Below are 12,465 nucleotides of genomic sequence, written 5' to 3' on the forward strand. Positions count from 1 at the left end.
AAAATAAAGAAAAAGACTTGTTATCCAAAGAAAAGTTGCAAGTGAATTTCATCTCAAGATTTACTCTTTCAAATATATAGGTATAAAACATTCAAGCAATGATTGGGAATTTTATCATAACAATCTAAAGTAGCTTTATCCTCTTCAGGAAAATTCAGTTAATTAATTTTTTTTATTTGAAATGGGAAGTTGACAATTTAGCCAACCACCCTGCAATTGAGTTTGGGTACCAACCATTTCAGAAGATGATGTCCCTTACATGTTTCTAATCCAACCCTAGCCGTTGGTGTTTATTATTTATAGATCCTTCAGTCCCAAGCAAAACTTGGCGATGGGAAAATATTAGATAAATTAGTGGTTTTATGAAGGATTGCATTTAGTGTACCGTTGTAATTTTTTAGTAAAGTTTAGAGATGATGAATTTTAAAAATAATTTTTCAATTATGACTCAAAAATAATTTTCCCTTAAAATGAATTGATTAAAAACAAATGCAAAAGTGATTTTAATCAATTCCCAATTACTTAACTCATCCAGTTCCAATTATGAACTGATCCTGGGTCAGCTCTACGCTCTGTGCATGAATGGCTATGGTTATCAACTTCAGAAGAGGGCTCCACGAAATGATATATATTCAATTACTCTGTCTTGCAATAGAGACAGGAAATCATTGTAAGAAAAGATACAGCATAATTGCAATATTCTACGTACATGAATAAAGGTAGGTATTCTATAACCTCCCAAAGCATGGGCAAAATAATGCAGTCCTTTCAATTATTCTATAAATGTTGCAGAAATTTTCTTCAGTTTTTGACTTTCAGCAACTTTCAGTTCCAATCTTCTAATCTTCTCTCTGTCCAAATATCACTGCACCAGCTTAGAGGGACTGAAGCGTCTACTGTTTTATTATGCTTGATCGAGTTTGTCCGCTATCAGATCAACAGGTAATGATCCTAGAGGGACCGAAGCGTCTACCTCTTCGGAAGAGTCGCTATCATAATATTCATTGTCTTCATACTCATCATCGTCTTCGTACTCATCCGTATATGTGCCATCTTCACCGAGACTTTCACTCGGTGAGCTATCTTCAAACGCTGATATTATATTATCGGCACCATCCTCTCTAGACAAAATTAAAGCAGGATATGAATGTTCTGTGGCTTGTGAAATGTTCTCGAACTCCTCGACCTTCCTCAGAAGATCATCAGGACCAAGATCGAGTTCATCTAGTAAGATTGCCTTGTTCGCCTCAATTGCACGTTTCCATAAGGACATCATTTTTGGGCTTGAATGCACTATATTAGTATCAGGATCACTACAATCATCATCAAGTTTGCCTGAAATAACATCATGAAAATAATTCTGAGATATCAATGCTGTAATATTGGGACGCTTCTAATCAGAAACTAGTGAAATTATTTACTTTGTCCAAATATTTCAACCAGTGGCATCAAACAAATTGACAAGTTAGCCAGAACATCAAACAAAAATGCCTTGTGTCGTTGAGATAATCCTTTTTTCTCTTCATTTTTATTTTTTTCCTTTTATTTTGATAAAGGGAGAGTGAAATGGTAGAATTGTCTACTCTACCTCTTCCAAACAGTAGAGGTATCAAGAATGTAATTTCTAGGAAACTACTTTGATGCAACATCTTATAGGGACCTTTCCCAATCTTTTGAGAATAACTGACGACTGAACATAGTGGACACAGTGGATGTCCATTATTCCCCAGATATAACAGAGTTCTAGTGGCCAAATGAAGCTTCCTGGCTTCCTCGTACTTGATTGCTATACATTACACAACACAGTATTCCATTGTGCTTGAGATATTGGTGAGCCATCTATATATGCCTAGGAAATATCAGCCATGTCAATCATCTAAAAGCCACAATAACTATTTTCCTATCTTGCAACCAGGTTATATAATTACTTGGGAATTAGATTAAGAGTTGAGACCATGAAACAAGTCAAAATTAAGTGCCTTCTAGTTCCAATGAATGAAATGAACAAAAAAATTTCAAAACATAATATTTACAAAATACAGAAACAAAAAAGGGGAAAAAGAAAGAAAAAATAAATGTAGCTGAGATAAATTATTGCAGCAACTAAACTCCTTGATCACTGAAGCATGCAAATAAATGTTTCAAAAAATAAGCTGTGCAAATGTAATGTGATGTAGCTACTCCCCTTCCCTTTTCTTAAACAAAAAAATACCTGAATCATCTGAATTATTTGTATCATCAACTTTGGCAGGAATTGAAACAGAAGGAACTTCTGGATACATTGATTTCCAGTTTTGTCCCCTCCACATCAATATTTGCTCATCATCAAAAGACAACAGCACGCATGGGACCAATTCCTGCAAAAGAAACGAACAGGGAAAGGCTAAGAAAAGTACAGCTGTGTTATCCAGAACAGTTGCCACTAGACATGAGAAAGGTGGAAAAAAATTAAACTGTCCTACACAATTTTGAACAGATTTTTCTATACTTACACAAGTAACTGCTAATTCATTTACTTTTTTATTGAGTGCCTATGCCAATATAACGTTACATGTCCAAAAGATCTGAAAATGTAAGCAAGTTTCTTTCCCGTGCAAAACTACAATGATTAATCATCAAGACCTGCAAGACATAAGAGTTTTTTTTTTTCTCTTCCCACCCTCCCTCAAACATAAACAGACATACACTGAAAAACACTTTGTTGTTTTGATACAGAATGAAGACTTCAATACTCCTGCTATGGCCTATGAGTGAGAGAAAAAATCAAATGAGATGAGCAAGCCTAACAATGAGAAGATTTCTCGGCTTAACAAGCCTGAAACAAGACAAGGGAATATGTTCTTAGAATTTTGGCCTGATTTTTTAGATAACTATCACTGTGGAACGCGCCCTTCTCTATGCATACAGCTTGAAACTAGCATCTCAACTAAAGAGGTGTTTGCTGTGAAACAACTTGTCTGGCTAATAGCTTAATATTTGCGAGCACGCCAGATACTGGGTGTATCAACCTTAAGTGCTCTTCTAACTTTTGGATAAAATTAATGAGAGAACCAGTTATAATTGAATGCAGTTTCACCTTTAGTGCAACATGGATGTAAATTGAGAAAGGGAATACGTACTAGAATTGCAATTGAAAAGGAATTAAGTGTTGGAATTGTATAATTGCTCTTAGAACTACTTTTAACTTCCCAGTTTTAGCTGATTTCCTCCACATCGTCAATTTAACCACCAAAATAATTAATTAAATAATTTTAGGCCTCCTAATAAAAATAATACAATAAAAATTTATAAATTAATCTTACAGAAATTAATTTTAATAGTCATAGGCCGAAATAATTTAATAGCCCTTAAAAATTAATTTTGGTATAACAAGAGGATGAGTCATTTATCTGGTCCAATGGCCATTTAATTCAAGCACTACTGCGGGAGAGGACTCAACCCTCTCATTTGTTCAGAGAAAGGACCAGGGAAGAAGAAAAAAACAATATGCTTAAGAAATTTCATGAAGATCCTTGCTCTTCTCCCATTTTGTTAATCCAAATGCAGGAAATGAAGATCCATAATTCCATATGAGAAACTAATTTGGAGATACTTAATTTAGTGTAAATGAAAACTGTAAAGTCTCATGGTTCTGCGGTAGACATGGTAAGTGTTTCACGAGAATGACATGAATTATTGTAGTCTAATCTTCATACCAGTTCAGATCTGTAACACTAAAAAGCAGAATGTTATTCTTAACTTTTAAGCATAATAATGAGTTATTGAACAGGAAGTTCATAGACCTTAAGCTTTGCACCCAACTTCTTGTAATCACTCGGATTCATCCCTTTGCAGTCAATCTTCACCAATGGACTTCCTTCAAAAGCAGTCCTAACATCTCTTACCAAGGTAATGTAAACTCCATTTTTGGCTGCAATTTGAGTGAAAAAAGAGGATCTTTTTGAACATTTGTCAGAAAAAAAAAACCTGTTTGAACTAATCGCTAACTGAGAGAGACAAACATTCCATATTATAGACACATAAACATGTCATATATAATGTCAAAAAAAATAAAGTTTCTAGAGATATTTGTGAGTATTGGAGAACATAAATGAATCAACCAACTCAGAAGAGAATTTAGAACACAAAAACTAGAAATTTGAAACAGATATCACATTTGTTTTATACTCCACATTGAGCAGGCAAGAAAATTAACAAATATATGAGAAGTGAAGTGCCATCCTAGCATTCATTAGGGAATAACAATTATTTTGTGCTATTATTTTGCATCCAAAGCTGAGTCACTTGCAACCGGAGCAACATGCAGCTGGCTTATTTTTATATGAATAAATGGTGGATGACTTACCTAATTTACATATTGGCAAAAGATTCTTCCCTTTCTTTCGTAATTCATCAGCTTTAGCTTTTGTCAATCCTTCGGGAGCTTCTTGAATGAGTTTTGGATAAACTGGAGCTGCTGGTTTCCAAAGCATCACTGGGTATTGTGGACGAGTTCGATAATCATAGTGTCTGCCACGAAAAAGGTAAACTATACCACCAACTCTATGAATGACTTTTCCACCAGCTTTTTCCTAGCATTACAGAAATCACACAAAAGCTGAGAAAAGAAAAGAAAAAAGTTGTCTTGTTAGCATGAATTTCTTCAACAACCTTGAAGAAAGTACACAGGACCAGCACCAAGTATATGCATCAAATAGAAGTTACACTGAATGACATGATCAGCTTATTTTACACTGGTAACACTTTAAGTTCACAAAATTATTTAGACATATAGTGCCTAGAGTAACTATAAATAAAAAATCGAAATAGCACACTCATAAGCAATGCAAGTACCTCCAAATGGCGGCAAACATTATCCATATCCACCGTTGGGATGCCCTTACAACGAACTTTACACACAGGTTTCCTTCTCCAATGTGAATGTATCAACTCCAGCATGTTATGCGTCAATCCGTCCCTACCTATCCAGCAGAGAAATTAATTGCGTTCCAGTAGGAATTCTAGCATTTTCATGAGCTTAATTTGAGTAGAAGAGGCCCATTTGGATTGAAATATTTCACGTCAATAACTCACCGAGATTAACCTGGCGATTATCGGACAACAGAGGCTTAATAAGCATTTTGATTTCCCATTTCTTCAACGGTTCCCCCAGTATCTCCTTTATCGATTTCCCTTCCTCCGGAAACCTCCCCAACGGGAACGGGCCAGTCATTTCCAAGTACTTCGCGCCTTCTTTATCAGGCGGAGGGACATTAAACGAACCGAAAAGAGGAATCTTCTTCTTCGACTTCTTCAGAGGGGCTTTTCCCGTCCATGGTCGTGGCATTGTAGGAGGAGCGAACGGCAAAAAAGCGGGCTCACGGATAGCTACAGGCTTGACTTTAGGAGTCTCGGAGTAGCTATACTGAAACTCGAAAGGAGCCCCAGGAAGGAGATATGAGACACCATTCTCGCCAACGAGGACGGAGCGGTCGCCTTCGGATGACAGGACGCCGTCTTTAACTGGTTTGTAGTACTTGGTTCGACGGTGGGGAAGCTTGAAGGCTGGGGAGGTAGCGGAAGACTCAGAATTTTTGGATTTTTTGAGGGGAGGAGGGTATTTGGGGATGGGGATGGGTGGTTGGGGAGAAGAGGTAGAGGCTGTTGGGTCATTCCGGGGTGAGTTAGACGGGAGTGAAGAGAAGAGATTGAGACGTGGCATAGAAGCCACAATCGCCATGGAAGTACCTTAGCTCAATTCTCCGGCGTGTACATAACAATCCAGAGCCAGTGACCGGAGCTCAGAGTTTTTCTGGTTTTTCTGTTGCAGAATGTAGAAGACGAGAGGGAGACACTTGGATAGTTAGATATGTGATATTTCCAGTCCTTAAAACGACGCCATTCCCCTGAGATATGTTTCTAACGACACCGTATAAATAGTCCGAGCCAAAACGCCGCCGCTTACCCAATATGTCATTGAATACACGTGTCTTTGTATGATACAGGTAGTACCAAATTTTCATGTATTCCAATGCATCAAATCAGCTCTCTGCAAACCCTAAAGATATAACCCCTCATATATAAATTCCCCTTTAAACCATTTTCCCTTTCCTCTCCCAAATTCCCCCGCACGGCTCCCTTTCTCTCCTGCAACCATGCAGATCTTCGTGAAAACCCTAACGGGGAAGACGATAACCCTAGAGGTCGAGTCCTCGGACACCATCGACAATGTCAAGGCCAAGATCCAGGATAAGGAAGGAATTCCTCCCGATCAGCAGCGACTAATTTTCGCAGGGAAGCAGCTGGAGGATGGCCGCACTCTCGCTGATTACAACATCCAGAAGGAGTCTACTCTTCACCTGGTGCTTCGGCTTCGTGGTGGCGCCAAGAAGAGAAAGAAGAAGACTTACACTAAGCCCAAGAAGATCAAGCACAAGAAGAAGAAGGTCAAGCTCGCCGTGCTACAGTTCTACAAGGTCGAGGACTCTGGGAAGGTGCAGAGGCTGAGGAAGGAGTGCCCGAATTCTGAGTGTGGAGCTGGGACATTCATGGCCAACCATTTTGATAGGCACTACTGCGGCAAGTGTGGCTTGACTTATGTTTACAATAAAGCTGGTGGTGATTAGATTTTTATAATGCGTTTTTGTTCTGTGATAATGGATTTGGTAATTTAAATTTCGTACTTTTTGCTTAATTTTCAATAGCTGTGTATTGATTTTTGTTTTGGTGGGATATTAATAGCCGGATTTTGTTAATTTAGTTGCGAATATAGTTATCTGGATGTCTCCATGTCCAAGGATTATTAGTTTTGCTATCTTGTTTTCTGAATCTGGGTGTATGACTTGGTCTGTTGCCATTGCATTTCTTGGAATTTGATTGAGGCTTGATTGTTTGATGCCTGCTGGTTTCTTTTTTGCTCTTGAGGTCTTTGATATGGTTTTGACCTATTGAATGATTTAGTTTTAGTTCTGGGTTTTAGGAATGCCCCTTTACATAGCTAAGTTAATGTCTTTAGTCCTTGTACCGGTCCTTTTATGCTATTTGCTACCATGTGTATGGTTCGATTCTGTTGTGATTTGAAATATCAGCTTTGCATTTTTCATCCTAATCTAGTGGTCTTGTCCCTTATGAGAGTTGAATTACTCCTTAAAGGGACAAAGAAACAACAATTCTTTTAGCAATGGAAAGGCGCAAGTGCTACTCCATCTCATTCAGTGATTAACAAATTTGCAATATTCAAATGTTCGTCTTTGTGAGGTTTTTCCTATTCTGTTAAGCCTGTACTTCAGTCTAGTATATCAGTGACCCCTTTCCGTGTCTCTTCTTATAGTACAGTTAGACAGTTGTGATTCTATTATACGAGTAATCTTTTGTCTGAGCAAAAATGGGACCAAACTTTCTACCACACTCTCAATTGTGTGGAAGAAACCCTCTTCACAAGGCATATCCAAAACGGTGAAGTGTGCTGTTAAGATTTTTCTTTTTCTTTAAAAGAACTCTGACTAACTTCACAAACCTAGTGTATTGATGTTGATATTGTTCATGTAAGTTATATTGTTTGTGCGTGGGCATAGCTTTGCTTTGTGAAGGGGCATAGCTTACATTGGATTTGAAGAAACAATGTGGAAAATGGAACCCTAGTTGTGAGAAGTGATGTTCGAGAATGATAGGTGCCTTGTTGGGATTTATGCTCTGTTTGGATATTTTATGGGAAAGAAAAAATAAATATATTTTTTTAAAATTTTTTCTTCCCTTTTTTTTTTTACAGAAAAATAAGTTTGTTTTATTTTTTTCTCTAAATTCTTAGAAAGAGTAAACAAAGGTCCTCTAATTTTCCTTTTTCCAAAAGAAGGAAAGGGAAGATTTTCCTTCCGTCCCACCTTTCTCGGTTAAAGCTTCGCCAAATTGCACAACAAAGGATTTCCTGGCATCATTCTGTGGAAGTTTCTTCCCATCTGTAACAAAGCTTATTGGAAGAACTTCGGTAGGCAAAGAAAATAACTTAACGTTGAAATGCCACATCTGAAAGTGGGAAGGATATTTTATTGGTTGAGGTTCTGATTGTTTTTCAAGAATTTTCCTCTTTTTTTTTTAATAATTATTTTATTATTCAATTATAATTTTATAGATTGTGGGAAATGAGGAAATTTCTACATTAATAAAATTTTAAAAATGTGATATGGTTAGAAAAATATTTTTATTAATTAATTTTTACAAGTGTCTTGCACTATTTTTCATGCCTATGACATTTGAACATGTAACTGATGCTTCTACATTTAAAATTCATTTTGTTTTTAAGTTAAAATAGTAATTCATACTTTATAGATTAAATTAAAAATTGTATTAGTTGGATTCACATTTTTAACTTGGCATTAAATACATTTAATTAAACTCGGAAGGTCCTAAACTTCAATAACCTAATCTTCTGTTCCTTTTATAAAAAAAAAATTTAAATACTCTAACCCACATTAATCAATTTTTATAAATATTATTTGAGAGAAAATGTGAGTAAAATAATTCAATCACCTCAAAGAATTATGACATACACAAATTGCAGAAAAAAAAAAAGGAATCATGGACATTTTAACGAAATAAGGAGAATACATAACTTAAAGAAAGAAAAAGATGAGAGTTTGAAAGGAATGAGAAGTGTCCATGTTAGCTGCTAAGAATTGAATTTGATAAAAAAAAAAAAATTCCGAGAGATTATCGTTTGAGCAATAAAAATAATACAAATTTTGTAAAAGTAATAATACCCTTGAAATTTTCAAATATTCCAAGGCTCAATGCCCTATTCTTGGCCGTATTCAGATTCAGATTTGAATAATATATAATTAAATTTAAGATAAAATTTAAATTTTAAAAAATTTTTAAATTTAAATTTTGTGTCTCATTGTCTGATTTTTTTAAATAATTATTTAAATAAAAAATCTGTTTTTATGACAATATTAATTTTAAAAAATAAAATATTAGAAATATTAAAATTTTAAATTAAAATGAAAAATAAATTTTTACCTAAATTATTTAATTGAAAAAATATATAGTTAAAAGAGTTTAAACATTAAACTCAAAAATTAATTTAGTGATAAATGCATTTAAGTAAATTAGAGAAATTTTAAGTTTTACTCCTTCAATATTAAAAAACAAGAATTCAAATATTGTTTGGATGGTAATATAGCTCCTATTTCTGTTAAAAAACAGAATTCAAATATTGTTTGGATGGTAATATATGACAAGCTGAGGTAATTTTGGATCAATTTCAACGGAATTTACGATAAATTTAAATATTAAAAATCTCAATAAAATTTGAATTTGAGTGGTTGATTTTTGGAGACACATTAGCGGTTAAATCCTGAAATTTTCTGGCGTCATGTCATGTTTGTGAAGTTGGCCTGTGGTGGTGTTGCCCCTCAAAACCTTGCCATTAGGTTACAGAACTGATTGAAATTTTTGCTTATGTCAATAGTTTTATGAAAATCTAGCTATTATTATATTTAAATACAAGGGCAAATTAAAAAAAATACAAGGATAAATTTCTTTCTCTTTTAAAAAAAGAAAAATTCAAGAGATTAAAAAAAGCTAAAATAAATATAAACTAGTAAGTACATGATATATATTTGAAATAAAATAAATTTTTGATTAAAAAGTAAGTCAGATCAAGAAAAAAAAATTTAAAAATTAAATAATAAATAGTAATTAAATTAAAAACACGACCGAATCCGAAAAAGGTAAAATAACTTTGCACATCAAAAGTCATCGTCCGGAGAAACATGAAGTCGGAAGCCCCAAATAAAGACTTAGACCACCGATAGTGTTGGCAAAATATAAGATATCAATATGCAAGCACAAAAAGGTATTTTCAAGAGATTATGTAGGAGCATGAAAAACACCTAGGAGCTTCAACAATAAGGAGAGACGAGATCTATGCATCAACAATAGAAGAGTGAAGGATCCATCTCTCAGCATCTTGAAAAATATTGATGAGGATAGGACAGAAGGCACAGCTTTGAGATTGAGAGCAATCCAAATGAACGGGTGTCATGAGCATCAAAGAGATAATCGATCAGATTTCGTCCAAAGAGACATACATGCAAACAGAGAAACAAGAAAACTAACGACAAGTACATACAAATAAAAAGCAGCACTAAAGAGCCCTTTATTATTAACCACCAAAAATATGTACAACCCATTTTAGATAGGAAAGAGAAATCCACATTTGGGTTAGGGGAGGAGAGGGGTTGGATTTAATTCAAAATTTCAAATATTTATTTTGATTTTAGGTTATTATTTTTTATTATTCTAGACTTTTAATTATTTAAATAAATTATAAAATTTGTTAGGATATTTTATTGAGATTTTTTAAATTTTGAATTTTGGTTATAACTTATATAAAAATATCAGAATTTTATTTTTAATTATTCAGTTAAATATTCAGTTCGCTACTCCTATTTCTTCTTTTTCTTTTCTAGTATTATGAATCAAATTTTTCAACATGATATTAGAGATTTTGATTTTTGTGAGACTGTAAAATATAAAAGCTCATGGCTGCCATTAATTTAACAATCCTCTCATCTCTATTGTTTAAAGGTGAGAATTACCGAGTATGAGCTCTCGAGACGAAGACTCATCTAAGGAGTATTGGCTTATGGCAACGGGTTAAAAATGAAAGAGAATTATTTACCTTAGAAAATAATCCAACACTCAATCAAATAAGGACTCATGAAGATGAAGCAATAAAAGCTCTAAGAGATTTGGAACTTTATCTATAATTTATTCTGCTGTCTCAGAAGTAATTTTCACAGAAATTATAATATGAAGTAATTTTCACAGGAATTATAACATGTGAAATTGTTAAGGAAGCTAGGGATGTTTTGAAAAAATTGTATCAAGACAATGAAAATAATACATTGGGCAATCAGAGATATCTTTATTGATTACAGAATAGGTATTTATACATACAAGTGTGACTTGGTTAACAAGTATTTGAAATCTATACAAACTAGGAAACCGAATTCTATACAAATTAGGAAAATAGAATCCTAATCCTTATCACGCCCCCGCAAGCTGTACCGGAGAGGCAGCAAGGTACAGCTTGTCTCGAAAGAATTGAAAACGAGATTTTGGTAGTGGTTTAGTCAGTACATCAGCAATTTGATGATCAGTCCCAATGTAACGAACAAAGAGGTGCTTGTTTTTTACCAAATCTCTAACAAAATGAAAATCTATCTCCATATGCTTTGTTCTTGAATGGAAAGTCGGATTAGCAGTCATATAGGTGGCACTTAAGTTATCACTCCAGATGATTGGTGCAGTGGATAATGAAATTCCAACTTCATGCAGTAATGACTTCAACCATACCATTTCAGAAGCTACTGAAGCAATGGCTCGATACTCGGCTTCGGTGGAGGACCGAGATACAGACTTTTGTTTTCGGGAAACCCATGAAATCAATGACTTGCCGAAGTAGACGGCGAAACCTGTGGTGGATTTTCTGTCATCAATAGAACCACCCCAATCTGCATCACAATATCCTTGAAGAATTGGTTGAGTACTTTTCGAAAAGAAGAGGCCAAACTCTGATGTAGTTTTCACATAGCGCAGAATCCGCTTTACTGCCATCCAATGTTCAGTGGTAGGAGAATGCATAAATTGGGCTACCTTGTTCACCGAGTAAGCGAGGTCTGGACGTGTGAAAGTAAGTGTAACATGCCAAAACCTACAGATAGAAATAGAGCAATCATTAGCTTTAAATTGTACCATTCTAAAGTTAGAGTAATTAGCATTAGGGGAGATGCTAGCTTATCTATAGCCGTCTGACACACAATTCGTTTAAAGATAGAGCACTAAAAGTTGTGTTTAGAGGTCTAACTTGCATTTCATATAGAGTTATACGTCCAAAGGTAGAGTTAAAATAAGAACAACCAGTAATAGTATTTTAACATCTTCAAACTGTAATAACTGAATCATAGAAAACCCAAATAAGAAAACAGATATATCTTAAAATAAAGTATCTAACGTGATAAGCAGGTCGGAATCAAGTTGCTATCGGGAGGTGCTTAAGGGTTTCCCGACGTGCTAGCTTGAGGTGCTTCCTAAAACCGACGTGCTTGCTTAAATGAAATGAACTTCTAAATGTTAAAAATGTAAGTTTAGTAGGTCAATCTATGAATATTGAAAGTTTAAAAACTAAATTGAAACATGTGGAAAAGTTGAGTAGGTGAAAGTGTGAATATGGAAAGTTTAAAAGTAAAATTCCAAGTTTGCCCTCCACCTTTTTCTACATTTACACCTAACCCACCATATGACACCTAGCCATGCATGACTAAGCATGAAAGAAAAGAGTTGTCATTCATTTGGTCCATCATTGCCGTGGCTAAACCAAAAGGAAAGAGAAAAAGCTTTTGCTTTCTTATCTTCCATTTCCACCATATTTCACCAAAAAGATAAAATCTCCAGCCACACAAAATATGTTCTTAAGTGTAATAA

At 34.7% G+C, this 12,465-nt stretch overlaps 2 protein-coding genes across 2 annotated transcripts; one reads left to right on the forward strand and one right to left on the reverse strand.

Annotated features, from left to right (window-relative positions):
- Positions 1–613: 613 nt before the first annotated feature.
- Positions 614–5,883, reverse strand: LOC110628166 (CRS2-associated factor 2, chloroplastic). Its single transcript, XM_021774689.2, has 6 exons — positions 5,074–5,883; positions 4,834–4,961; positions 4,346–4,571; positions 3,783–3,910; positions 2,213–2,357; positions 614–1,335 (listed from the first exon to the last, which is right to left on the reverse strand). The coding sequence occupies exons 1-6, from the start codon at positions 5,717–5,719 to the stop codon at positions 905–907; spliced, it is 1,704 nt and encodes a 567-aa protein (XP_021630381.1). The 5' UTR covers positions 5,720–5,883; the 3' UTR covers positions 614–904.
- Positions 5,884–6,075: 192 nt separating this feature from the next.
- Positions 6,076–6,793, forward strand: LOC110628167 (ubiquitin-40S ribosomal protein S27a). Its single transcript, XM_021774690.2, has one exon. It carries the CDS (start codon positions 6,135–6,137, stop codon positions 6,603–6,605), a length of 471 nt encoding a protein of 156 aa, XP_021630382.1. The 5' UTR covers positions 6,076–6,134; the 3' UTR covers positions 6,606–6,793.
- Positions 6,794–12,465: the final 5,672 nt, after the last annotated feature.

Source organism: Manihot esculenta, chromosome 12, assembly GCF_001659605.2.
Source record: "Manihot esculenta cultivar AM560-2 chromosome 12, M.esculenta_v8, whole genome shotgun sequence".
Taxonomy (NCBI): Eukaryota; Viridiplantae; Streptophyta; class Magnoliopsida; order Malpighiales; family Euphorbiaceae; genus Manihot; species Manihot esculenta.